At 33.3% G+C, this 27,111-nt stretch overlaps 1 protein-coding gene across 2 annotated transcripts in view; it reads right to left on the bottom strand.

The window, feature by feature from the left end:
• LOC145249736 (coiled-coil domain-containing protein 171-like) overlaps window positions 1-27,111 on the bottom strand; it is a 282,316-nt gene that overhangs the window by 184,262 nt on the left and 70,943 nt on the right. Inside the window, exons 10-14 of one of the 2 annotated variants that reach the window (XM_080111637.1) lie at window positions 23,858-23,950; window positions 20,792-20,886; window positions 8,235-8,300; window positions 5,966-6,104; window positions 2,913-3,045 (exon numbers count right to left, since the gene is read on the bottom strand). In XM_080111637.1, the coding sequence (XP_079967763.1) occupies window positions 2,913-3,045; window positions 5,966-6,104; window positions 8,235-8,300; window positions 20,792-20,886; window positions 23,858-23,950 (526 nt within the window). The remainder of the gene's footprint in view (window positions 1-2,912; window positions 3,046-5,965; window positions 6,105-8,234; window positions 8,301-20,791; window positions 20,887-23,857; window positions 23,951-27,111) is intronic. The other variant, XM_080111638.1, reaches the window with a different exon arrangement.

Below are 27,111 nucleotides of genomic sequence, written 5' to 3' on the forward strand. Positions count from 1 at the left end.
AACCAGTTAAAAATTTAAAACAAACTAAGATGAATGTACAAAATGTATAACGATTTTTTCAATTTTGACCCATTTTTGACCCCTTAAAATTATTTTAACTGGCTAAAGACCCATAAAAGAACAGTTCATAAAAAATCCAGTCATTTGAGGCTCCTAGCATCATTCGGCGACTTTTAGTTTCGGAAGAGATAGAGTTTGAAAATATGGAGACAGACAGCCAGCCTTTTGTATATTAGATTACTATATATATATATATATATATATATATATATATATATATATTATTTACTATAATGATGATTAAATACCTACAGACACTAATGTTTCATTCTTTCAGGAATCATCAGTGCAGGGTGTCACGATTAACACCAGTCGAGAGATTCAAACCCCATCAACAGAAGTCATGTCTGGCTTCATTAGCAAGGATCCGAACCACTCGACTACCGTCAACTGCGAGAGATACAGTTGAAATGTAAACATTTATTCGTATTAAATGCTTTTAACTACAGTCAGAGTGATCTAATCATTATATGACGATCTGTACATATGAGCTAAGTTGACCGACTTTATTATAACTGAAAATGCTCAACGATAAGAAACAAGTTTCTTAAAGGGGCTGACATTATTATTTACTATAATAATAATGATTAAATACCTACAGACACAAGTGTTTCATCCTTTCGGGAATCATCAGTGCAGGGTGTCACGATAAATACCAGTCGAGAGATTCGAATTAAAGGTTCCCATGTTGTGTTAGATTCTATACTAGATTTGTTTAGCAGGTGATCATTGTACGTCATATGTGCTGCTTCTCCACCATTCTTTAATTACATTTTTGTATTATTTAGCAGTTAATGATAATATTAATGATATAATTAATGATATAGATATATAATTTTAGACTAAATTTGTTAGAAAGTGCAAGAAAATGTACACAACATAAAAAGGTAATTTTTAGATTCAATTTAAACTGAATTTTTATATTTTACTTTGTTATATAAGTGCATTTTGAAAATTGAAAAATTTCAAATAAAATTTTGTACCTTATTTTTTTAAAGTTTATAAGAAAAAAAACATTTTGTTTAACAATTACACTGCTTTGCAAGAATTGCTTTCCTCACTTGTTTCTCATTTTTTAAAGATCATACTTTTAAAAAATTTTTTAAATTTAAAAAAAATACGCTTTTGCATGTCTGTAGCAAGTTGAAATTATTTTTTGTTTCAAAATTCTACTTGTTCGAAAAACTAGCCATGCCTATGATAAAATATAGCTTTGTCAAAAAGACATAAGCAGACTAGACACTAAAATGCAGAAAATGTTAACACTGTACAGAATATACAGAAACCTATATCTGCCTAGACGAGTGGAAGGCATGAGTCTCAGAAATTGACCATCAGCTGCGTGCGACTATCGTAAGCACTGGACAACATCTGATGAGATGCCAAAATCCAAACCTTAAAATGGTACATCAGCATCGTGAAACAAGAGCCAGCAGAACAACCTCCATCACAAAACTTGGCAAATATTTTGGACAAGACTGTCTTACAAATAAGGCAGAATCAGAAAACAAGATTGCTACTGAAATAGCCCAAAAGAGTCTCCAAAAATACACCAAGAACTTTCACTCAGGACTATTTCGATAAAGAAAGTTCTACAGATTGGCTAAACATAGTATTGCTCCACTATGATCAGGAGAAGATTATAATGGGGATGCAACGGGAATTTTTAGCAAAAAAATTTTTTTTACTGTGCACATTTATTTAATGAAATACAATTTGTGGCAAAATTTCAGGAAAAACTAATGGATGGTTATCTGGCAATCATCCGGAATAACGGACGCATGAGGGAAGCACAAATGGACGCACCGATACCACTGAAAACATAGGTCTCTCGCCGATAAATTGGGGGACAATAAGCACGAAACACTAATGTCTACAGATATAAAAATAATTGTTAATATTTGAAAAGTATTATAACCATATATCTGCCACATCTGGGTAAGAGCTGCTCAACAGGATACAAAACTGTCTCCAAAATCTAGTGGGCAAGAGCCTTTTCGTCTCCTTACTTCCTCTTTCTCATAAAAAACATTGTGAGTCTATTGTTGCTTTATCGTTATTTTCATGGCAGTTGCTCAACTGAGCTTCAATCTATTGCCCCTCCCCTACAAAACATTCACAACAAATACTCATTTAACTACAACAACTGTCAATAATTCCCCCTACTCTCTATGAATGCCTAAAAGTAAACAAAAATTCCATAAATAAAGTTTCTTTCTTAGAACTGTCCGTCTGTGGAACACAATACTGTAGGTCTGCTTTCCAGCTGACTATAACATGGTAATTTTCAAACCTAATGTAGACAAGTTCTTATTGAATTGTCTTCTTAAATAATCAAACCCTAGCCAAGTTCCACCATTACTGATCATCAAAGTGTTATCTCACAGTCTACCCAACACTCATTAACTCTTATCCTTGAATGGCCCTTGGGACTTGATAGATGGTTGTCGCTAACGTAATACAACACGTGATTTGCACAAGTGACGGTGTTTCTGTTTATCCTGTCGGCTGACGGAATCAAGAAAGGAAAGAGAAAAGTAAAACTTTCATCTATAGATGGGTTATTAATATACATATGGCATTAATTTGCACATGAGGACAATGATTGCTGTGAAAAAGAATGAAGTGGAAAGCACAGGGCAGTTTTCTTTTTTGGACAACAGAGAGAGAGAGAGAGAGAGAGAGAGAGAGAGAGAGAGAGAGAGAGAGAGAGAGAGAGAGAGAGAGAACAGTCAGTGAAAATTACAGTTGTAGTCAGGAGTTGGAAAGAAGGAGTTTGGACAAATAATTAAATCTCAGTTTCCTTCAATGGTGACTCCCTAGTAAACAAACAAAAAAATGAAAACATTTACCTGAACTGGAATACCTGGTTGTGCCATCAGTGGAGGCCTTACTTGGTTGGCTTTGAAAATTTTGGATCAAAACTTCTATTTCTCTCATGCAACCATTGTACATTTCTTCTAGGAATGCTAATCGTTTTTTGCTCTGCAACAACAAATGAGATAAAAAGCCACAATAAATACATTGAAAAGTTGAATTCCTGCTCTTTTTTCCTCAATATCGTCTGTTTCTATCTTTGCAGATTTTAATTGTCATTTACTCTGTATTATTTCTCTTGTAAGAAATGCAGCATTTTCATTGGATAATAACATCTGTTGATTATCCATCTATAATATAAATTTCACTTGTCTGTTTAAATCTATGTATGTATGTATGTATGTATGTATGTTTGTATGACTCGCAAAAACTTTCCAGGATGGATTTTCATGAGATTGGTAGCATTTTGAAGATTGACCCTTTGGACGACAACTATTGAAAAATTGGCTAAAAACATTAATTCCTTCACCCTTAACTGGGCAGTTTTCCACAGGGAGGGTCGATTTTTTCGCTAACATTTTTTGCAAATCATCCAACCCTCGCATTCATGATGTCACTTAAAAGGTATTATTTCGACCGCGCGTGATGTCACAACCATGGTACGCACATCGGTAAGACAGTTTGTTCTTTTTCCTCTGGTGCATTACAGGTTTTTTTTTTTGCTCAACCAACACCCTTACACACACCTCTATTTTCTTTTCCGCCTTTGCATCATGGGTTCGAACCTGCCTGCCTACAACACTTTTTTTTTTTTTGTTCAACACACACCTCCAAACGTCCAGGCAATGTCGGGCACCCTGGCTAGTTGAATATAAACGGTGAATCTCACAAAGTGTATGCTACTGAGAAAAATTATCAGGATGGATAGAATAGGCTACTGTTGCTATTTTTACAATTATTCGATAATCATCTGATCTTAATGAAATTTTTAGTATTTCTGGCTTCAGAGCATTCATATTGCTTGGTTGCATTCCAATGACCAAAACAAAGAATCAGTCCACTATCATAATTTTGTTTGTTTATTTATCATTTATTTTTATTTTTTTTTATTCTCCTCCCAAAATAAATAAAAATTCGGATTGTGGATTGATTCTTTCTTTTAGTCATTAAAATGCAAATAAACAATATATATATAGTTAATCATTTGCTTGAAATGTATTCGGTTTGTATATGGGTTAAAAAATCTTTCTCATAAATAGTCTTTTTTTATAATGAAAAAGATCATTTTTATATAAATTTTCTACGACTCAACTGGTAACTGAAAATGAACGGCAGAGTGTGTCAGTTACGTGAACCATGTAAGTTGTCCAAAATGATGTTTTTATAAGTTTTTTTTTATAAAAAAGATAAACATCTGAAGAGTATGTGACTAAATATGCAGCAATAACATAATTTTGCAGACTTTTTAGTCGCAATACGAAACAATATTGTAACGGATACCGTTTGAAAAGTAATAAATGACCAACTGAGAAAACTTGATATTTGGAACTTGGAGAATGGTTAGAACTGCTGATTATCAATGTGATGACTGTAGGTTCAATCCCCGGCTAGGGAAAGTTTAGTCATATTAATGAGTTGTAATACAACAAAACAATACAGACTGTTTCATTCTGCTGGATTACAGCTTTTCAGTGCAACTAGACTAGCAACTGCCTCAACCTTAGATCAAAACTCGACTGCCTAGATGACAGTTGGCGTTTCTAACCATTCCACTATTTTGGCTGCTGTTAAGTAAGCAGGTGAAATTACAATGATCGACCATTGTCCAAACACTTAAGCTCCATTTGTTTACACAAAGAGCATTGCATTATAAGCTAGTGGTAGCTTGTTATTTCACTCACCAATAAGCTCAACCCAAGATGGGGAGCATATATATATGTACACATATATACATACTGGCAAGTTACATTGCAATGACCAAAAAGCAAAGTTAGTCCACAATCGGACAACATTATTTTTAATAATTTTACATCAAGCAAATGCCTATATTTTCCCATAAATGTCTTACACATATTTCATTGCACTTATGAAAAATATGGTTCATTGTGCCATCATACAACTCATCAGAGACAAACAGATATCATTAAAAATTGCCACAAACAAACAAAATAAAAAAAAAAGGAGAAAAATACTTCAGATGAGGAGAACAGAAATTCCAAAATTTCAAAACGTTTACTAAAAATTTACGAGGAAAATCTCCCCCAAAATGTATCCGATCCAATGAGGGAACGATCATATAAAGTCATCTTGAATTTATTTGAACAAAGCTAGAAGCTTCACTGACTTTATTATTCATAACAATTTAGACTATATTATAATACATCAACAATATATATATTTTGGAAAATTTTATCATCTCACAAAATGTTTGTTACTGAAAAAAATTATCGAGGCAGATAGAATCCATTGTTTTCTTCATCTTGGTTGTTTTCATTTTCGCAACGTTGCAGTTGTTTTATTTTATGACTTTCTTAAGGAATTCTTTTTTATAGTTTCAGTAATGTTCTGGGAATTCTTTGTTGGCTTCATTGAAACAAACAACAAATATTCTGCATTTTATGTTTATTTTTTTAAGGTTTTCTATCAGTTTTTTTTTTTTGCTTATATTCGTTCATCAGAAAATGAACTCACAACTTCAAGGTATAATGCACTAGAACCAGGCTTTCTTGGTCTACCACACTCACTAGTGCTCAGAATATCCAGACATGTTATGAAGTTGATGCTAACGTTGGCATGCTAAACATGGCTGAACCATTTGAAACGCTGAGCTCCTAAATGATCTGCAATCTCACCAATACCAAGTTTGTGAGGAAGTACAACTAATGGGATTGTTTTCTCCAGTTTGCATACACTTGATCATGGCGCTATATTTGCACATAAGCCATTGAATATCAGAATTGTATGGGGACCAAGTTCCAGTGCCATACAGAGAGATGTGTTCCAAACAGACACAAATATTTTGGCTTTCGAATTCTGATTAGTAATTTGGTTAAAAAAAGGTTGGAAAAAAACCTGATGAAGAACTGACCTTGCACAGTTCATCCTTAACTTTATTGAAATTGTGCACCTGTATTTCTAAATCTTTCGACATTGTTTGGATCACTGATTTCTTGTCGTTGGTATCAGAGGTCAGTTTATTTTGAGTGCTTGATAATTCTTCTTGAAGTCTTAAAAAAAAAAAAAAAAAAAAAAAGATGAAAACAGACACAAAAAAGTCTTTATAATAAACATTTAAACATTCAACATTAATTTCCTAATTATTTCTTGAATTTGTGAATGGCATAATTGACATCGACATTATTTATTATGGCAAGTAAAATAAAAATTTTCTGTTCATATTTGGCCATTTTTTTAATGATGAGAAATGTATTTTGCATAGGTTTCAAGCATATATTTCGAGAACAAAATTTTCATGATATATTTTAATGCAAACCGAATTTCACATCAGAAAATCTTGAAGAAATGTTTTTGCTTTCTAACAAATATATTTTCTATTTATATATATAAAATAAAATGTTTGTGTGTTATATAGAATCTACATGTTGACAAGTAGAACATTCAAATAAGCTTCAATAAGGATTAAATTTTTCATAGAATCTAAAGAAACCATTAAAAAAACCATTTGAGGTCGCTAGGGATAGTTATCGGTTAGGTAAAAAATAATTAAAATCTATTAAACCCTAAAGAAACCAAAATTCATTTTTGAAAAATAAATTTTCTTAGTTTCATAAAACACAAAATAAAAGAATATCTTAGCGAAGAACATATTTGCAAATAGTAATAAACATTTCAGTTTTTTTTTATTAGTATTTTTTAAATAATTAACTTTTCGATTTGTTAAAACCATTTGCTGTTTTACAGTTGTAGGATCTTTTTTTTTTTTGTGATAAAAACTTTGCATTTATTCATTTCTTACTTTACATTTTATGTAATGCTTAACTTGCATTGATGACAATAATGAATTGGCTGTTACTTTTATCATACGTTAGACCCTATTTTTCACCCTAATTCCGGGGCAATGCGGGGAGGTGTGCTAGTATATTAATGAAAGGTAATTGTTTGTTTATTTGTATGTGTCTGACTAAAGACTATTAGCATTATGTTTCAGCTGATGTAACCTCTGATCTTCTTCAATTGCATTGTACAGCACTTTGAATTAAACCTGGTGTGTGTTAAACCTGGTGCGTGTGTTGTTCATAAACATCCATAACGAAATAGAAGCGCTAACTAAAAGGTCGGTTTGGGTTCCTGAGTTTAAAAGAAAGATCATCAACTTTGAAAAGATGCACCTGAAGGAGATTGTTGCCATGGTGTAGCATTCATCCTGGATGGATTGAACTAACATTCTCCGTAAAGATGGACGTTTCTATTTAATTCACAAGCATTTCTCAGTTGCATGTGTATCTCGGTCATGAAAAATGAATTTGACGATTTTAGTTTTTTGCAGGGATGTTGCCGCCATCCTACTACATACCAAATAGTTGGTTGGTTGTTTTACAGCATATCAACCTTTTTCAGGTTATTTAATGCCGAATCTAGTTATTTTGAGGAACGATTTTTAATGGAGTATATATATTTTTTTAAATCAGATTCTATTTAACCCATAGTTGTGACCCTAACAGGTACTACTACTCCGGGTCAGAGTGGACCTGGGAGCAATGGCAATTAAAGGGTGGCTCCACACTCCCCAAAGCCCGCAAGGTGGGGCCTCACCATCGGATATAGTTTTAGGTAATATCCAGGACCACATACCAAATAGTCACCCATCTGCTACTGACCAGGGTTAACATTCGTGATCTAATGAGAACCGTAGTGTCAGCTTGGTCATGCCATATGTTGCAATAAAATGATATAAAGAAGGTTGGAGGTTACATCAACCGAAATGTTATGAAAATAACAATCAGGATGAGAACAGAAACATAAATAATCCTAATAATGTGTTTTGCAAAAAGACAAAAAAAAAAAAACAATTACGAAAAATTTATTCAAAATATAAAAAAAAAAACATTTTCCAAGATAAAAGCTGCTTTATTGTAAAATTTTAAAATATGCAAGATTTAAAAATATGCAAGATTTAAAAATATTCAAAATTAAAAACAATATTCAAAATTAAAAAAATTATTTAAAATTAAAAAATATCAAAAATTAAAAACAATATTCCAAATTAAAAAAATAAGAAACATTTTAAATATCCAAAATTAAAAAAAATATATGCAAAATTTAAACAAATGTAAAATATAAAGACAGCCAAACTCTAATGAATGTCGAATAAGAATGAATTAATTAATCATTCAAACCTTAGCATGTCATTTTGGTATTTGTACGACATGGCTTTCTCCTCTTCGTATGTCGTCTGTAATTCTCTGGAATGAATAATGAAAAAAGATAATCAGAATAATTAGATCATCTTTAGTTTCACCATTTTGTAAATTCAATTTTCCTCTGGGAATAACGACTCTACAAATGAGATTCTAACGAGAGAATAGCATATAAAATGAGATTTGCTACGACTGATGAAATAAAGATGGCCGCTTACAAGTCCGCCTCTTCCAGATGTTTCGACAAGAAATCATGTTTATTTAGTAACCAGAACTTCCGACCATTCGATCCACTCAATTTTCTGATATTTCATTATTTTTTTTTCTTTTAAACTAGCTCACCTACCTGGCGTTGCCCGGGATGCACTGAACTAAAAGTTAGGTTTTTATTCTTATTTGTTTGCACATAAGATAGACAACTTCGATTATATTAGTTTACAATGAGTTATGCCCCGTGCTGATTTTTATTTTAGATGATTATTTAAAAACGTTTTATTTTAACAGTTATCTATTATTTTCAAAAAATAACATAGTGAAGTACATTATTATTTTGCTAATAACACGATACAGCAATGAATGTCTGTGACGGACGATGAGATTTGTGGGAGGAGTAAGAAAGTCAGCTCACAAGAGTTGATTGGCCAAATAAAGAATTTCATGGATAAGGACCGTTGTGAGTCTATAGAGACAATAAGTGCATAGTTTGTTGTCAGTGTGGGAACTGTATGAGGAATTGAAGATGTGGAAGATTTGTGCAAAGTTTGTCCCAAGGGTGCTCAAAGAAGATCAAAAAAGAAAGACGTTGCCATGACCAAGATGGGCATCAAGACAGTTCCTCACACTCCATATAATTCAGATTTTTCTCCCTGTGTTTTTGGTTATTCCCTAAGCTCAAGGAAAACCTTAGAGGTTGTCGTTAGGAGACAATTGAGGAGATGAAAGAGGCTGTGACGAGGGTCATTGACATGCTCACACAGGAGGGCTTCCATGGGATCTTCCAGAAGTTATTGGAATGGTACAACAAGCGCATTGCAGCAGGAGGGGATTACTTTGAAGGGGATTAGTGTTTCATATGTGCACTATCAATAAAAGTACTCATACGAAAAACGTCTGGAAACTTATTGAAGGCACCTCGTATATACACTTGTGCCCGATATTATTCATACCCCCCCCCTTGAAAATTGAGTTTATTAGGTGTAACTTTGTAAGAATTTATTGTTTACGTCCATATTGATACATATTCTTAATAAACCTCTTCTGATCATTTTCGTCATTTTAAAATCTCGGGATACTTGTAATAAAAGAAATATACAGCTATTTATAAAATCTGCAATGTTCAAAAATAATCATACCCCCTTATTTTTTCAGTATTAATCGAGTTTCTGACTGTTTGTTTCCTGTTTGATTCTTATTTTGAATGCTTTTATACAACCTTTGATTAATTTCATTTCGTTTTTTGCATTTTTCAGAAATTAAAATGATATCAACTGAAAACCAATAAAAGAATAAAAATTATTAGAATGGGGAAGAAAAAAGAGCTTAGTAATTATCTTACGACTAAAATTGTGAATTCACATAAGGATGGTTTAGGTTACAAGTCAATTTCCAAGAAATTTGAGGTCCCTACAGCAACAGTACAGAGCATCATCAAAAAATTCCAGAGCCACCACACAACAAACAACTTGATTGGTAGAGGAAGGAAAAGGAAACTGTCTGCTAGAGCCACCAGGAATATTGTAAGAAGTGTTAATGCAAATCCAACCACCACTACTAAAGACATTTTAGAAAATCTGGAGTCTTCTGGCATAAAAATATCAAGGCAAACATTGCAAAGGACTCTGCATGAAAATGGTCTGAAAGGAAGAAGACCAAGAAGGACTCCATTGCACACCGGAAAACACCTTGCAGCACGTCTAAAGTTTGCTAGGACCCATGTGAATTCTCCAGAGTCCGTTTTCTCAAGTATTTTGTGGACTGACGAAACAAAAATTGAATTGTTTGGCCATATGGATGCTTCTTACGTTTGGAGGAAGAAAGGAGAAGCTTACAATCCAAAGAACACCATACCCACGGTGAAACATGGTGGTGGTAGCCTAATGTTTTGGGGCTCCTTTTCGGCTAGTGGTCCAGGTAGTTTGGTCAAGATAGATGGAACCATGAAGAAGGAGCAATATTTGGAGATACTCCAGAAAAACATTAGACAGGATGCGGAGAAGCTCCATTTAGGACCAAACTGGGTTCTTCAACAGGATAATGATCCAAAACATACTGCCAAAATAGTCAAGAAATGGTTTGAGGATAATCAAATTAATGTTTTGGAATGGCCTAGCCAGAGTCCCGACCTGAACCCTATCGAAAACCTCTGGCACATATTGAAAACTGAGGTTAAAAAGCGGAAACCTAGAAATTTGAGGGATTTGGAGAACTACTGCATTGAAGAATGGTCAAAAATCAGTGCTGATGCTTGTAAAAACCTTGTTGATAAATATCCAAAACGGTTACAGGCAGTTATTAAGAATAAAGGGCATGCTATTGACTATTAGTAAGAGAGGTATGAATAATTTTGAACTAGTGCCATTATTGTTTTTCTTTGTATAATGTTTCAAACTTGCATAATTTATTTATTTGTTGAGTTTAAATTAAATGCTTATGCTTGATTTATTGTTTGAAATCCCTTTAATATTGTCTACCTCCTGGTTTGAGCAATATTCTTATAGAAATCTCAAAGATCCGAGGTATATGAATAATATCGGGCACAAGTGTATATATATCTATAATATAAAGCTGAACGCCTGTGTGTGTGTGTGTCTGGTCACGAATAGGCTCCTATATGGTTGACTATTATAGAAAACTGATCACATATAATGATAGAAGATGTATCGAGACACAGGAACGGGTATGTTTGATCTGGCATAATGATGATTCATTAAAATTGTGGGGTCTGCATACGTGCCTGGTCCACAAAGTATGGAAATAAAAAATTAAAAAAAACGTTTACAAGTGTTTTTGATATAGATGTACATAATACTTTGATAAGTATGTTTTAACTTAAATAGGAATAGTATAATAAAATTGTGGGGTCTGCGTTCGCGCCTGGCCTCCATAGAATGGAAATAGGCACAAACTTTAATAAAGACTTTTCATATCTATCTGCATAAGTATACTTTGATAATTATGTTTCAGTTTGAAGAAATATGGTATAATAAAATTATGGGGTGTTCGTTCGCGCCTGACCTCCATAGAATGGAAATATGTCACAAAGTTTAACAAGGTTTTTTAATATAGATCCACAGAATATTGTAATATGTGTTTCAGTGTGAACAGGTATGGTATAATAAATTATGGGGGTTATCTATTTTATTTTTACTTTCATCATATTTTGCTTTGGTTTTGACACCCCCAAATTCGAAGCTATCTCTGTACAACCCTTCCTTTTCATAACCTATCATACTTTCATAAATCAGAGTCCATTTTCTGTAGGCTGTTTTTGAACCCAGTCAACGACGGGTACTTTTGCTAGTATATATATATATATATATATATATATATATATATATAATTGCTTAAAAAATAGAAAAAAAATGGGGTTAAGGGTTTGGGAATGAAAATATATTACATATTGATAAAAAAGAAAATGCCACTGAACGGATTCAAAAACTCATTGAACTCTAATTTATGTAACCGAAATCTGAATGTATTGTATAGTTATTGATAAAAAAATAATAAAAATAAAATGTCTATTAGCTGTATAAAAGTTAAATGTATCCAATACGCTCCCACCCTCAAATTTTCTCTCCCCCTCTAACTAACTTTATTCCTCCTACTTTCTCATTCTCCGCTTCATTAGTAGCCTAGTGGAGGATGCCCTTTTCTCTTCCCTACAACCTCTTTCCCACAAAAGAGACGTTGCGAGCCTGTCTCTGCTTTATCATTATTTTCATGGCAAGTGCTAGTCTAGGCTCCAATGCATGGTCCCCCCCCCTCACAAAACTTTCACGAAGAACACTTGTCTAGCTGAAACCACTATCAATAATTTCCTTCACTCTTCTTTCTTAGAACTGCACGCTTGTGGATTTCTCTTCTGTTTGTCTGCTTTCCAACTGACTACAGTATGGTTGTCTTCAAGTCCAATGTAAACAAGTTCTTGATGAGTCGTTCCTCTTAAATAATCCAATTTACCAAATTTCCACTACTAACGATTACTTAGATATTGTCCCATTGACTACTGTACACTCATTAACTCTTATCCTCCAGGAGCTCCCAGGCCTTGATAAGTGGTGATTTCTATGTAAAAAAAAAAGTCTGAGAAAGGAACCATAAAGCATTATGAAAAAAAAAAATAAATCAAAATTTATTTTTTTTAGCATTTGTATTCGTAATGTCATAAGAAAAGTTTCATACAACAATTTCCCCTACCTATCTGTGTCGAAATCTAAAAGCAAATTCTACAAGTAAAACTTCTTTCCTAGAACTGCCCACCTGTGGAACTCTATACTACAACATGGTCGTTTTCAAGTCCAATGTAAACAAGTTCTTGTTGAACCATCTTCTTCAATAAAATTCTACCCAATTCCCAACATTACCAATCATTAGACGGCACTCATTAACCCTTATCCTTGAGTAGCCTTCAGACCTTGATAAGTGGTGATTTCCATGTAAAAAGAAAAAGAAGTACTATTTACCTTCTTAGCAGGAGGCAAGACACAAGGTCAGGTGGAGTTTTGAAAAGCCAACGCACTTAGAGAAATGTAACATGATCTAAAATAAATGCCTGAGCAGACTTGTCAGCATTACCCGGTCTGGCCGCTTCAGCAATAAATTAACCCTTCTTAAAGAGAAGGTAAAGCCTGGGAGGGTGGACGTCCAAAGATTAAATAGAACCATACCTCAGCCTGACAGCAACAAAGCGACTACTAGCCTGACATACCTTGTTCCAATCAAGTGAGAAAGTATGGCACTTGTCCAGAACTCCCCCAGCCCCAAAAAAAAGAAAGAGAAATTTTTATGATGTATGTATCCGTGACAGAAAGAAAATAGTGTACACAAAAAAAAAACATGCCAATTGAGCAAGAAGTTTTATTAAAAAAAAGAAAAAATACTATTAAATTTTATGGCTAAATGATTATTGACAATCCTGCGACGCCATTTTGAAAGTCATCACTAATTCACTTCCCCTTAGATAGCTATTTAGAAATAACAGCCTTGGACATCATCGTAATACCTATGAATTCTCATTAATCGCTTAAAAATGATTTTTATTATAAAAAGAAAACTACCTGATCAATATATATGATTTTTGTGTATGCTATTTTCTTTCCATCACAGATACGTAGATCTTAGAGATTTATTTTTATGTGTTTTTTTTTTTGAGTTATGGACAAGCACTAGAAGCATTTATATAAATCAGAACAGATTGAGTTTTGTTATCAGAGATTTTTAAAGTTGAAAACTTTGTAATAATAAACCTCTCTTTTTCTCTCCATTTCATCCGTAATATGAAAGTGTCTTAAAAAAACAAACTTTCATGATCAAAAGGAACTTATTGATCATTAATTAACTCTTATTTATTTGTTATTGTTTTTTTAATTCAATAATTGTTTTACTTTTAATATGACAAATAATTGTTTCAAAATATTGTTTTAGTTCCTGTATAAATATTTAGCATTTGCGTTCAAATGTTCTTTTTTAAGATATTACTTTAAGAGTGTTTGGTAAAGGGACAAGTATTTTAGAATGAGCCAGATTCAGAGAAATATTTTCAGTGAAAAAAGTTGCAGGTTTTATAATCAAATGTGAGAAAAACGGGAGACATTGTCATACGGTAAACAACACAAAATAATGAATTCAGAAAGCATACATTCATAAAAGAGATAATTTATATATGTTTAAAATGGAAGTTTACAGCAATAGGAAAAACATAAAATGTTCGTGAATATTTTTTAGAGTGTTTGTAAAAACCAAAGGGGATTCATTAGCTGAGACATTGGAGAAGTGTGAATCGATTAAGAGCCGTAACTTTCAGAGGTCAGGAAAATCGTATTCAAAACTGCTCAATACAATCTCTCTCTCTCTCTCTCTCTCTCTCTCTCTCTCTCTCTCTATATATATATATATATATATATATATATATATATATATATATATATATATATATATATGAAAGTGAACGTGTATGTGTGTCTGTGTGTGTGTACATTTCCCTTCGCAATAACTCTGTCAATTTTTAGTCTATAGACTCGAAATTTAATATACAGGGTACTGAGATCTGGAAAAATCGATGTGATCGGTTTTCGGCCAGAAATTTGGATGGTAAGAGGTCAAAGTTCAACGATTTGACCTTTGAGAACTCTACCAAACTCCCCCGACAGTTTGGGGGTCTAAACGCTTGAAATTTTAGATATAGGTTCCTTGGATATGTATCTAACTTAATAACTTGATTTGAGCCCAACACAATAAATGTTAAGAGGTCAAAAAAGGGGTCAAAGTAAAAAAAAAAAAATTGACCTCTGCGGTCTCTTCCAAATTATTCAAACAATTTCTGGTCTAAACATTTAAAATTTGACATAAAGGGTATTCAGAGATAGGGCAAGCTTTTTCATCGGTTTGGGGCGAAAATTTTTAATTACCAATATATAAATGCATGTATGTATGTTTGCATGTCTGCCTAAAATGTTCGACAGAGGCGACGGATTTCACCAAGATCAGTATCGTTTTTAAGTTCGACCTTTCATACGACAAATATCAAAAAATTGGCTAAAAACATTAATATCTTCACCTTCAACTAGGCACTTTTTTACAGGGGGGGGGGTTACTTTTTTCGCCGATATTTTTTAAAGTTATCCTCTCGTTTAGATTGTCTAGCCTTAATTTAAAAAAATGTCGCTTCCGGTTTGGCGGTGGTTGTAACAGCATAAACGTCAGGTTTTTACCCCGTTCTTTTCCTCCTTCGCAGTAATGGTTCGAGCCTGCCTTCCTACTACCACATTTTTTTTTGTTCAACAGACACATCCAAACTCCCGGGCAACGCCGGGCTGAAATGCTAGTAAATTATAATTCATTGAAAATTGTTTATAAGAGTTAATGTTCATTTGATTTTGTATTAGTAAAAGTCATTGAGAAAGATTCGATATATTTCAATGAATAAAGTTTATAAAGATTGCCAGATGATAAGTCAATGAGTTGCGTGTGTATGTTAATGTTTGTGTGTGTGTGTATGAGCAGAAAGAGATGTTGTAGAGATAAGCACCCACAGTGGGGTGCCTAGTGACACTGATCTGTAGACTCGGGTCAACTGGGTGCCACTGGTTTATTGAAGAAAAATTTGGCTTTTTAAAGGATTTAAGTGGCTCCCAGAAAGACCATTTCAAATAAATTTAGAAAGTCTTCTGATTAGTCCATAATATAATTGTTTTTATTCAGGATAGAATACAAGCAAACAACATGCTCACAAATGCGTTTACGCATTTTGATTTTGTACACCGATGTGTAAACATCGACTACTACACATTTCTTTAAATGGAATGACTTAATTTTCAATAAGTTGCAATTTATTTCTAACTTGTAAGTGAAATGTAGATTGATTTCTTCCTTCTTTTCCTTTCTTTGTGATCACATTTAAAAGATAAATAAATTTGTATTGAAATAAGAAAAAATGTTAATGTTTATCTATATATAAATTTATGAATGAAAGAGAAAATGAAAAAAAAAGCATCTATATATATAAAAAGCAAAATGTATGTCTCGCAAAGGCTTTTTTAGCCAGCATTTTCGACGGGCTTACTATATCTTAGAACTTTTTATATACCGTCTAAATAATAATATCTACGATTTGCGAATGCGTGTCTACATTTATTTACATCGACTTTTATAAGATTCGCGCTATTTCGCTCTGTTTGTTTGGCTTTTTAGTATAAATACAGTGAAACAAAATTCAAACGGCTCAGCTCGTGTTCTCGGCTTCCGCGCTGAAACGTCCAGAAAGCAATCAGCTTTTGATCAATGTGGAGTTTCTCCTTATATCAAACAACTGCTACTCGATTTGGACAATCCCCTTTAAATGGGGAGCTGCCCCCCCCCAAACCATCATCTTGGGGAAGCAAAAACTAAAAATACTGCCACATCATCGTAACGCTCTCGCGATGACTTCATTTAGCGTCTACCTGTCAATAAAACCTCTTTCACTCGCTTTATAAGCCTTAACTTAACATGCTAATCAATTACTCTCACTCGTGGCCGAAATGGTTAAGTAGTTGGCTTTTGTTTCCACCGTGTCAAGGCTTCAGGGTTCAATCCCGCCTTCCGACCAAAACTATTTTTTTTTTCCTTTTACACTTTTAAACATCCGGACAACGTTTTTTTTTCTTTTAATTTAAACAGGGTTATTACTTCGCTTATTTGTTCCCCCCGCCCCCAATACACACAGCGTTGTTATCTTAAGATTGCAGGTTCGATCCGACAGGGTTATTTATGCAATTTTTTTTCCGATTTTTGTAACATCATCTTTTTTATAATATTTAAACAGGGTTAGTACTTACCCACCTCCCTACACACGCACCTACAAACACCCGGGCAACGCCGGGTACCCCCCGCTAGTTTATAAATAAAACAGAAAGTCATAATTGGCAAAGTGGAGAAAGACATTGTTTTTAGATTTATTGGCACCAGGTATAAAATGGAAGGACCAACAGTGAAAGAGTAAACTACCCCCCCACCCCTTCTGTAAATTTGAATAACAAAGAAAAATATGAAACTGGATAAAATATAAAGTTATAAATCGATTGGTAATAAAAAAAAAAACAGACAGACCAATATTTACCACATCTTGCTGAGTAAACTGAATATTATTTTGTCTGGCTTTTAGTTTGAAAGCTATTTTGATCAACAGTATAGGGGAAAATCTCATTCTACTTTAAAAGAAGACAACATATTTCTTCATACAAATAAACTGATGCACCAACCTCATGGACAAGCTGTGACCTGAACAACTAAGTAGGCAGCTTGTCCAAGTATATTTTGGGCTCAGATCAATAGAAAGTATCAAGTTGAGTTCAATTTCAAAGTTTAACCTGAACACATTAGCGACACACGGATACATTATTCAACAAATTTACGACGTAAAAATAAGTTTAATAATAAGACATGTTAAATATGTTTCTAGGCAATTCATTTCAAGTGCTTTTCAATAAAATCTGTATAAACTAAAACTTGGATAATCATGCTTGCTTATTTGCACATTAAATAGTTGGAGGAAATGTGAACGAGATGAGAAGCGGTAGGAAGAGGGGGGATAGAGAATGGGTATCAATATCATCAACAACAGCACTGGGAGATGACAATGGCTAAGTGCTTAATAACACTAACAACATGGCTGTGCCAAGTTTGAGTCCAGTTCGTTCCGCAGAAATACTTTTACTTCGAGATGTTGGCAACCTTCATGTGGCCCCTCTTCTAAAGACTCAATGTTTTCCTAGAAAAAAATTTAACTAGAAAGATATTGGGGAAACGAATGGCAACAATAATCATTCAATTCATATTCATACAAAATGATGATGATGCTCATCAACAACAATCAGCAGCAGCAGAGAATGTCATATAGTGGGGTTCTGTATAACATAAGAGAGGTTGTATATAAAATGCATATTTATTGATGTGTATATATATTTACATGTCAATATATTTGGTAGTCTAGATATCAATGTGTCGATTGATCGTCTAGTGATTGTCTAAACAGGACAGATAACAATTATAACATTAAGGGAAAAATAACAATCTCTGGAGTTTTATATCAACCAATGGCAAAACATGCCTTGTCCATCTTTGGTCTTGGTTTGACGGATCCTCAGAAAAGCTGCAAACAAAGATTCGTACAACCTGAAACTTTGGTGGTATTTACAGCAGCTTTATTTCTGATGTTTCCCCTATTGGAAAGTTGCAATGCTGGTCCTAAATTTTTACTATCAACATTTCCTCCTACTCAGAGAGCCATTATGGTCCACTGACCACCTTTCTCTCTCTGACTACCGTCTGGATCTGCTAACTTCAGACTCCCAACCCTTGACTCTGATATGTGTATTTCCAAGTTATCTCATTATGTTATGTTTATGTTCGAGCACTTTTTTCACTAAGTTAACATTTTTCTAATGTTCAAGTGATGCTTTCAAAAGTTAAAAAAAATAACTTGGATTCCATCAGCTAGAATCGAAACCAAAACATTTAATGCTCCAGCACTAGTTGTTATCAGTTGAGCTATCAACAGATGGATAAGAATATAGTAAAAAAAAAAAAAAATCAACTTTAACATTCTTTTTCATCAAGTAAACATTTTTGTTTGTGCTAGTTATGAAAACTAACATTCCTTTCTATTAAAACATTTTAGCATCAATAATTTTATCTGTAAATATTTATTTCCCTTTGATAACATTCTTTCTGACATTTTTTTTTTACAAATATTAATAACGATCATAATGATAATCGTCACCCAGCACACCTTTCGGCGTTGCCCGGTCATTATCTAACAAGAGGTGATGGTGGTTCAACAACACAAATCGACAAGCTAGGTTTGCCAATTTGTGTATTCATTCTTTTAGCAGACTGGTACCCTCATCTTCATAGATTTTTTTTATTCCATCACGTTTCTGACAACTCATCCTCTGGCCTTCTTCAGGTGATTAACCATGATGGAATAGGCATGCTGAATCTTGTAATTGTATCCTCAGTAATTACTGCCTTCCATAGTTGTTGTTGTCTCACAATGTTTTGGCCAACTAATCCTCCGGCCTACTTGGGTAGGATTGAAACCACTATCTTCAAACAATGCTCACCTGGAACCATAGAGACTCAATACCTCTTATCCACTGTTCCACGTGGTGAAACAACAAAAACAATGAAGATGAGGATAACAGTCTGCAAAAAGAATGAATGTACAAATTATGACGCCTCATCTCAAACGATTCTAAAAACGAAAAAAAAAAAAATATATATAGAGGGTGTATTGAAATGTCAGAGGTTAATTAATTATTAAGTTATTAAGTTTCAAATCTGTAGACCAAAAATTCATAGTAGTTTAGTAGAGACCGTTCTACATACACACACAAGGTCACTTTTGTATATGCATATATGTGTGTGTGCTCGAACTTTTTCATCCAAAATTCTATGCAATTATACACAATGTAGAAACTATGCATAAATAGAATTAAGTGTAATAGTTAAATGAAAGCAATCATCCAATAAGAAACGATAAAAAATAATTAAAGTCCGTTTTTCAAAAGAATATGCAAATTAGTTAACTTTTATAAAATTGTTCACATATCCATGACCGAGTATATTAAAAAGGCTTGTTTTAATAATTTTTAAATCGAAAAAGTTGACCTTTAATATCATTGTGAGTGCGACAAAAAACTCACCTTCATATGTATGACGTATTGATGGTGATTCAACGGGTCACGGGTTGTCTGGTTTTAGTTAAATCTGATTCAAGTTGTGTTTTCTCTAAATGAGTCGAAACATTTGACAAAATTTGTTGCATATGTTGATTTCTTTTCTTTTGTGAAAGAATTTTTTCTTCATTTCATTCCGTCATGGTTTTGCTTTTTCAAGTTCGACATTCATAATCATATTTTTGTTTTCTTATTCATCTGATCGATTTTATTGTTAGCTTTTGTATGCTGTTGCCCGGGAACGAATGATAACTCCTGTTTTCCATTTAACCATGATCCTTTATATGTTTTAATTTCTATAACTTTCAATTTATAAATGAAACTAGCTGGCTTATCTGATGTTGCAATTTCTGTAAATTATATAAATTAGAGAAAAAAAAAACTAAAACAATCTTTTTCATATTGCTGTTTGAATTTGTGTCTGATTAGCCAATTTACATTCATTATTGTTATAACATGTTATTGGCAATATAACAATGTACTTAACTAGAATTAATTAAAAGTTTTACTTCGTTTGGTTCAAAAAGCTACTAATATGAAAAATCTATATCATGTTTCTCTTATTCTGTTTGTATGTCTGTCCATTCTACTTTTTCTCAAAAACTACTGGGCCAATCTGGCTGAAATTTTGCATGGACCTTTATAATGATAAGATGCAGCGAACTAAGCATTATAGTATCCTTTCAATTCACAATTAGGAATTAATAGGGATTAGTCACCACAATACCACATTTACTCTAGAAGTTTTTTGGAAAGTACTAGATCGATCTAGCTAAAAGTTTGTATAGTCATTTGTTATAAGGTCCAACGAACTAAGTATTATGGTAACTTATTCTAAGTCAACAGGCTATAACTTTTGCCTATTTTTAATGGACAAAAAGTCTAGTTTTTAATCACCTAAAAATCAAATTCAAGAAGAGAAATAACTCATATTTTATATTGAAGAATATAATAGGAGTTATTTAACTTAAGTTTAAAAACGTATATACAAATAAAAATTAAAACAAAAATGACTTTCACATATCCCGGACGATGCCGAGTAAATTCAGCGAGTTATATATAATAGTGTAAATGACGCAATTTAAAAATCACGATAAATACCCGAGTTGTGTGCTGATCTGGTCCAGATTCTTTTTGGATTCTTTATTTGCCGTTTGTTCCATTTCCAACGCCTTCTCGAGGTCTTCGACATGAAGCTGTACCAAGTGGGAAACATTAGACATTTTAGACATTAGTTTCAAATACAGAGATAAAACATAGAAAGTGATCAATACTTATCCAGTTCACAACCTAATCTTCAGCAATTTTGTGTCAACGTGTTTTAGCAGGTTTCGCAGGCAGTTGGAAAATGCTGAAGCAATTACCCAATCAATTATCAGACATTTTCAAAGAAAGCATGACATTCATTAAATGAAGAGAAAAATTTTTCAAATCGAAAACCACTTTCAATATGCGATGCCAACATGAAATTCTCCCTATCCTCATGTTAAGAATGGCTTTCTAAATAGAAATCCATTCTTAACATGGGAAAAGGGAGGCGAAATGTCATGTTTTGAATTAATTGTCTGGCATTCTTCACTTTGGCATCTTCTGGCTGCTTGTGTAACCTACTGAAAGATGCTGATGTGAAATTGTCAGAGATCTGGTTGTAAACTGGATAAAAAACAAGTGTAACCTGCGGCCTTCTACAGATGTATCTTGTTGAACTCAGTAATCTACATAGAATTTCGAACGGAACCCTTTATTTAATTGACGCTCTCATTCAATCAGACATGACCAGAAAAAGTCTTAAGTAATTTGCAATTGTATTCTTAGTATCGTCTGTACTGAAGATTGAACCTTCAGTCTCCAGAAGAGTGTCAATTACAACTGAATTTTACCAAGTACGTCATCCATTACGCCATGGGTCATTGCAGAACCATTGTGAAAATAACACTCAGGATGAGAACAGTAGTCTGAATAATCCAAATTATCAATCCTCATCTAAAAAATTCAGAAAAATAATATAAATTTAAGTCGACTGAATGCTTAAAGTACCCAAACAATAATATATCTGACATATTGATATTTGATTCAAACTAACCAATTGATTACCTTTTTGCATCATTTTTTTTTGCAAGAAAATAATGACTTTTGCTTAAATTTAAAAAAAAAAAAAAAAAAAAAAGTTAATCTGGTTAGAAAGATTGTTACAATGGAAACAAATTTAAATAATGATATAAAAAATTGCATTATAATTTTTTTTCAAATAATGTTAAGGATATTTTTAAAACAAAGTTGTTACTTTTACAAGATGTTTTCCCCATTTCTATATTAGAACAATTTTTATGGAAATCGCTCTAGACAAGTCATGAAGCCACTTGATGTAAAAAGCTAACAAGAACAAAAAATGATTATTGCAAAAAATAGATGTCTATTGGCCTTAATTTAGAAAAAAAACAAGATTATAGATAGGAGGAAAACAGTCAGCAGGAAGAGAGTTCCACAAGGCCATGATTCTTGGAAAGAAGCTACTAGAATGGTAATCTGTATTACAGTGAATTGATAAAAACCACTAGACTAATGAGACAAACGAGCTGGAACAAAGGAAGCAGGAAATAAATCAGGCAATTCTAAAGAAGCCATGCTATAATAGTATTTATAGAAAAAACTGAGGCTAGCAACATCATGTCTGTGAGAGATTACAGAGAAGACAAAAGGATATGCTTCTACACCTTATCAAGAACTTTTAAATGGAACAGAAATTCACCAGCTGAAATATGGCAATAGTGCTCCATACATGATCTGGTAGTAGAATTGTAGAGATAGAGAATAGTCTCAGGTGTGAGAACATACTTAGAACAATAGCGAAAATTGACTTTACGAGAAGCAGACAGAGCTATGGATTTAATATCTGAACCCTCAGAAAGATTTGATGAGAAAGAAAAGCCAACAAGTTTCAGAGTTGATTCTACCTCAAGAGCACAGCCATCCATGAAAATCTCAGAAAGAAAATGGACATACCCACAATTGAAAGACACAATCTGAATCTTAACAGGATTAAATGAAACTAACCATTTCGTACTCCAATCTACAATCGAACCCAAGTCAATTTCTAGATTAGATGCATATAATAAACAATTTTTATGGAAATTCCTTTACACAAGATCCGACGAAGGTTGGCGAGATGCAACACTAGAATAAAAAATCGTATCATTGACCATTCAAAAATCGTATCATTAACCATTAAAAAATCGTATCAATGACCATTAAAAAATCGTATCATTAACCGTTAAAAAATCGTATCATTAACCGTTAAAAAATCGTATCATTAACTATTAAAAAATCGTATCATTAACCGTTAAAAAATCGTATCATTAACTATTAAAAAATCGTATCATTAACTATTAAAAAATCGTATCATTAACTATTAAAAAATCGTATCATTAACCATTAAAAAATCGTATCATTGACCATTAAAAAATCGTATTATTGACCATTAAAAATCCTATTATTGACCATTAAAAAATCGTATCATTGACCATTAAACAAAAAAGATCGATCATATTTTAGATTTGACAGATGACTTTAAAATTGTAATTGGGTGAAACAAAAACAAGTGAGATATTGATTTTTAAATTTGGCTGTTTATTACATGACCCAGAGGTCATCATCGAGATGAAACTATTGCACTTTATCAAGAACCCTCAAATGGGAAACAGATTCATGAACCCAAATATGACAAGAATAATTACATGACCATTTTACATATTTCCGGAATAGGAATTACAATGAGGTATCAAGATAGTGAACTGATGAAGACCACTGTTACAACAAGTCAAACAAACTGGAACAAAGGAAGCAAAGAATGGATCAGAGAACACATGTCATAATAGTATTTATAGAAAACACTAGCAATATCACGTCTGTGAGAAAGAAGGCTCAAAGAAGAAATCATGGGGGCCAATCAAATTGCAGAGGAGTCTTTGCACTTTACCAAGAACGTTCAAATAAGACAGAAACTCAACAGCTTAAAAATAACGATAAGTAATTATGTGACCACGTCACATGTTTCTTTTTATACATCTGTGTTTCTCAATTAATTAAACTAAAGTTATGTTAGTGAGTTCCCGGGAAACGCTGGGCAGGAGGCATTGCTAGTCATAAAAATGTTTCTTCATTACTCACATGAATGACTTCAGAATTAAATTTAGTTTCTAGATGAGACGCTCGTTCAGCTTCGATTGTTCCCTCAAGCGATTTGATCCGACCAAATGCCGTCTGCATAACAAAAAGGAAATACAGAGATCACAAATAAAAGAAAAGAAAAATTTACAAACACAACTTAATGTTGAAGAATTAAAACTCAGGAGTTGCCTACGATTCTACCAAGAGGAAAATATTTGTGGACGATGGTAATATTTTCTTTCATTATCTCTATTTATGCAGTAACTAATAAACAAATAAACAAAGATATTTATCCCCCCCCTTTTACACACACACAAATACAAGGGTCAAGAAAGTGGGATTGAAAAGCCAGCACTCTCAACAGAGGAACTCTCTAGCCCATAAAATATGCCTGGCTAGCCCAGTCTGCATTTTCCAGTAGGGACGCCTCTAGCGATAAACCAACACTTTCTCAAAGGCTGTACCTCCTAAAATGGCATAGGACCAACAACATAGCACAATAAACAATGTGGGCTCTCTCTATCATGCTAGAAAGTTAATTATGCCTGAAAGTATCCTGTACCTCTACAAAGCCACCATTCATCCGTGTATGGAGTACTGCTATCACATTTAGGCTGGTAAATCTGCTACTAGTCTCTCGCTCCTGGACAGGGTCCAAAAGAGAGTCGCCAACCTAATAGGTCCCGAACTGTCATCTAAACTTCAGCCCCTGTCTCACTGACGAAATGTTGTATCCCTCTGCCTGTTTTACAAGCATTTTAATGGTGAATGCTCTGATGAACTACAAGCCCTTGTACCCCCTCGACGAAAATACCATCAACAAACCCGGCAAGCAGCGAAGTCCCACCCTTATACAGTTGAGATCCCTAGATGTAAGAAAGCCTTTTACTCTAATAGCTTCTTCCCCAGAACAGCAGAACTTTGGAATTCTCTTCCGGTTTCCTGCTTCCCTAACTGTACTGACATGCAGAAGTTCAAGTGTGATGTGAACAAACATCTTGCTGCTAAACTCCCTACATAGTACTCCTGCAACTTAGGTCCCTGATAGTAGCCCCCTACATCAAAGTGGTAATGTATCTTGTTTGGGGTAAAAAAAAAAAAAAAAAAAAAAAAAAAAAACGGGGAAAAACTCATTGCAAGAATGGTCTAGACACTGTTGATTTTGGTGTTAAGGTCAAAACCCCAGCAGTGCTGAGGCACAAAGCTGAGGTTTTTGCAAACAAACAAATAAACAGAGGAAAAATAACTACACAAACTCTTGTAAAAAAAGCAATATAAAATAATAATGTTTCCCTTTCTTTTTCTTTATAATAAAGTAACGTTTGATCCCTGATTTTCCTTCATTCCTACAAAATTAATATTTCATCTGGAATAGCCATTTTATTTTGTTGAACATTGATTCATGTTGTTAAGAACAATAAGATGGGATTTAAGTTAACTTTACCCAGAAAATAATTTATTATAATCTATCTGGGCCGGTATCTAAACCAATTATTAAGGTCAAATCTTTTAGCCCAGTATGAGAAAAGAGTATCTAATACTAAAATGTGTGAGCGTTGGTGAGCACTGCAAAATATCAGTCCTTATATTTTTCTGCTAAAGAATAATAACACAAGGTTGTTGAATAACTTTTCTATACAACGCTGTTCTTGGCTTTGGGGGCATGGCTTAATGCCTACAGTTTTGAAGAGGGAAGGGCATATTTGAATTTGTATACATGAGAGCAGTGAATAGATATTGCAACAAATTTATCTGGTTTTAATACAGCCATTATTTGAAAAAGAAAAGGAGGTAACTATTCGTTCATTACAGACTTACTTTCCTTTGTTAAAAAAAAAAAATAATAATAAAAACGGCATAGTTTCATAAAAAATGAAAAGCAAAAGAAATTATAAGTAAACACATTACCAGGCAATGTTGAGGAGAGACAGCTAGTATATTACATATAAAAGTATTTTTACTTGAAAAATATTGAACTCTGAATAACAAAATTTTACATGAATCATGTCATTTTTCATTCAACCTGAATAAGATTTTGGAAAGTCAATGTATCGGCTCAATACCAGTTTGAACTTGGTTCCTTAATTTATTTTCTAATGTCAATAAGAATAATTGTTTACTTTTTATGGAAATTGCTCCAGACAAGGCGTGAAGCCACTTGATGTAAGGAGCTAACAAAAACGAAAGATGATTATTGCAAAGACAGGAGATGCTTATTGACTTTTAAAAGACCAAGAGTATAGGTAGGAGGAGAACAGTGAGAAGGAATAGAGTTCCACGACTTTGAAGTTATTGGAAAAAAGCTACTGGAAGAGGAAGCTGTGCTACAACTTATCAAAACAGCAAATTGGTTGAGACCAATAGACTAACAACTCAAACGAGCTGAAACAAAAGAAGCAGGCAATAGATCAGAAAATGTTGAAGAACTCATGCCATAATAGTATTTATAAAAAAATTTAAAATACTGAGACTAGTAACCTCACGTCTGTGAAGGAGAGAGCAGAGAAGAAAGGGTGGGGGCCCAATCAAATTACAGATACATTTCTGAAACTTATCAAGTAATATGATGGGCATATCAAGAGAAAAAAAATTTATTATTACATAACTGTTTTTTTTTTGTTGAAAGGAAAATTTTTAATGAAAAAAAGTAGATTTTTACTAATTTTTTTATGATTAAAAATTAAATAGTCTGCAACAAACCCATTTTTCAAAGTGAACATTTTTTAAAGTGCTGCAAGTAATGAAACATTGTGATGAAATTTGAACGAATACTAAAATACAAATGATTCTAATTGATTACCCTTTTTTCTTTCTTTGGTTCATAACATGAAGGTGTTAAATCAAAAGCATTTCCAACTAATGAAATATTTCCAACCCACCTCAAAAAGTAACACATATATGTAAAAGTAATAAGCCAGTGCGAAATAGGAAACTCCTATAAAAGTAAGGAACAAACAACCCAAACTATTCAGCCGCCACCGGTTGATCAAACCCAAGAAGGCCTACATTCAACATTCTACCCCTTTGGCTGGGATAGCGAGGTGAAAGAACAATGATTAATGCATCCAGCCTTTCATCACTTGCACAAGAAAAAATGCACACACATACACAATACCATGCTGCCAAATACTCAAATACACACATATTCACACAATGAACATTCAATTTGTAACTACTATTCTCTCAGATTCTTTACCTTAGTATATGTTGAACCATGGCCATTGAATATACATGGCCCTTGCACTAACGTCATG

Source organism: Euprymna scolopes, chromosome 28, assembly GCF_053919585.1.
Source record: "Euprymna scolopes isolate OS-2025 chromosome 28, ASM5391958v1, whole genome shotgun sequence".
NCBI classification, from domain to species: Eukaryota; Metazoa; Mollusca; class Cephalopoda; order Sepiida; family Sepiolidae; genus Euprymna; species Euprymna scolopes.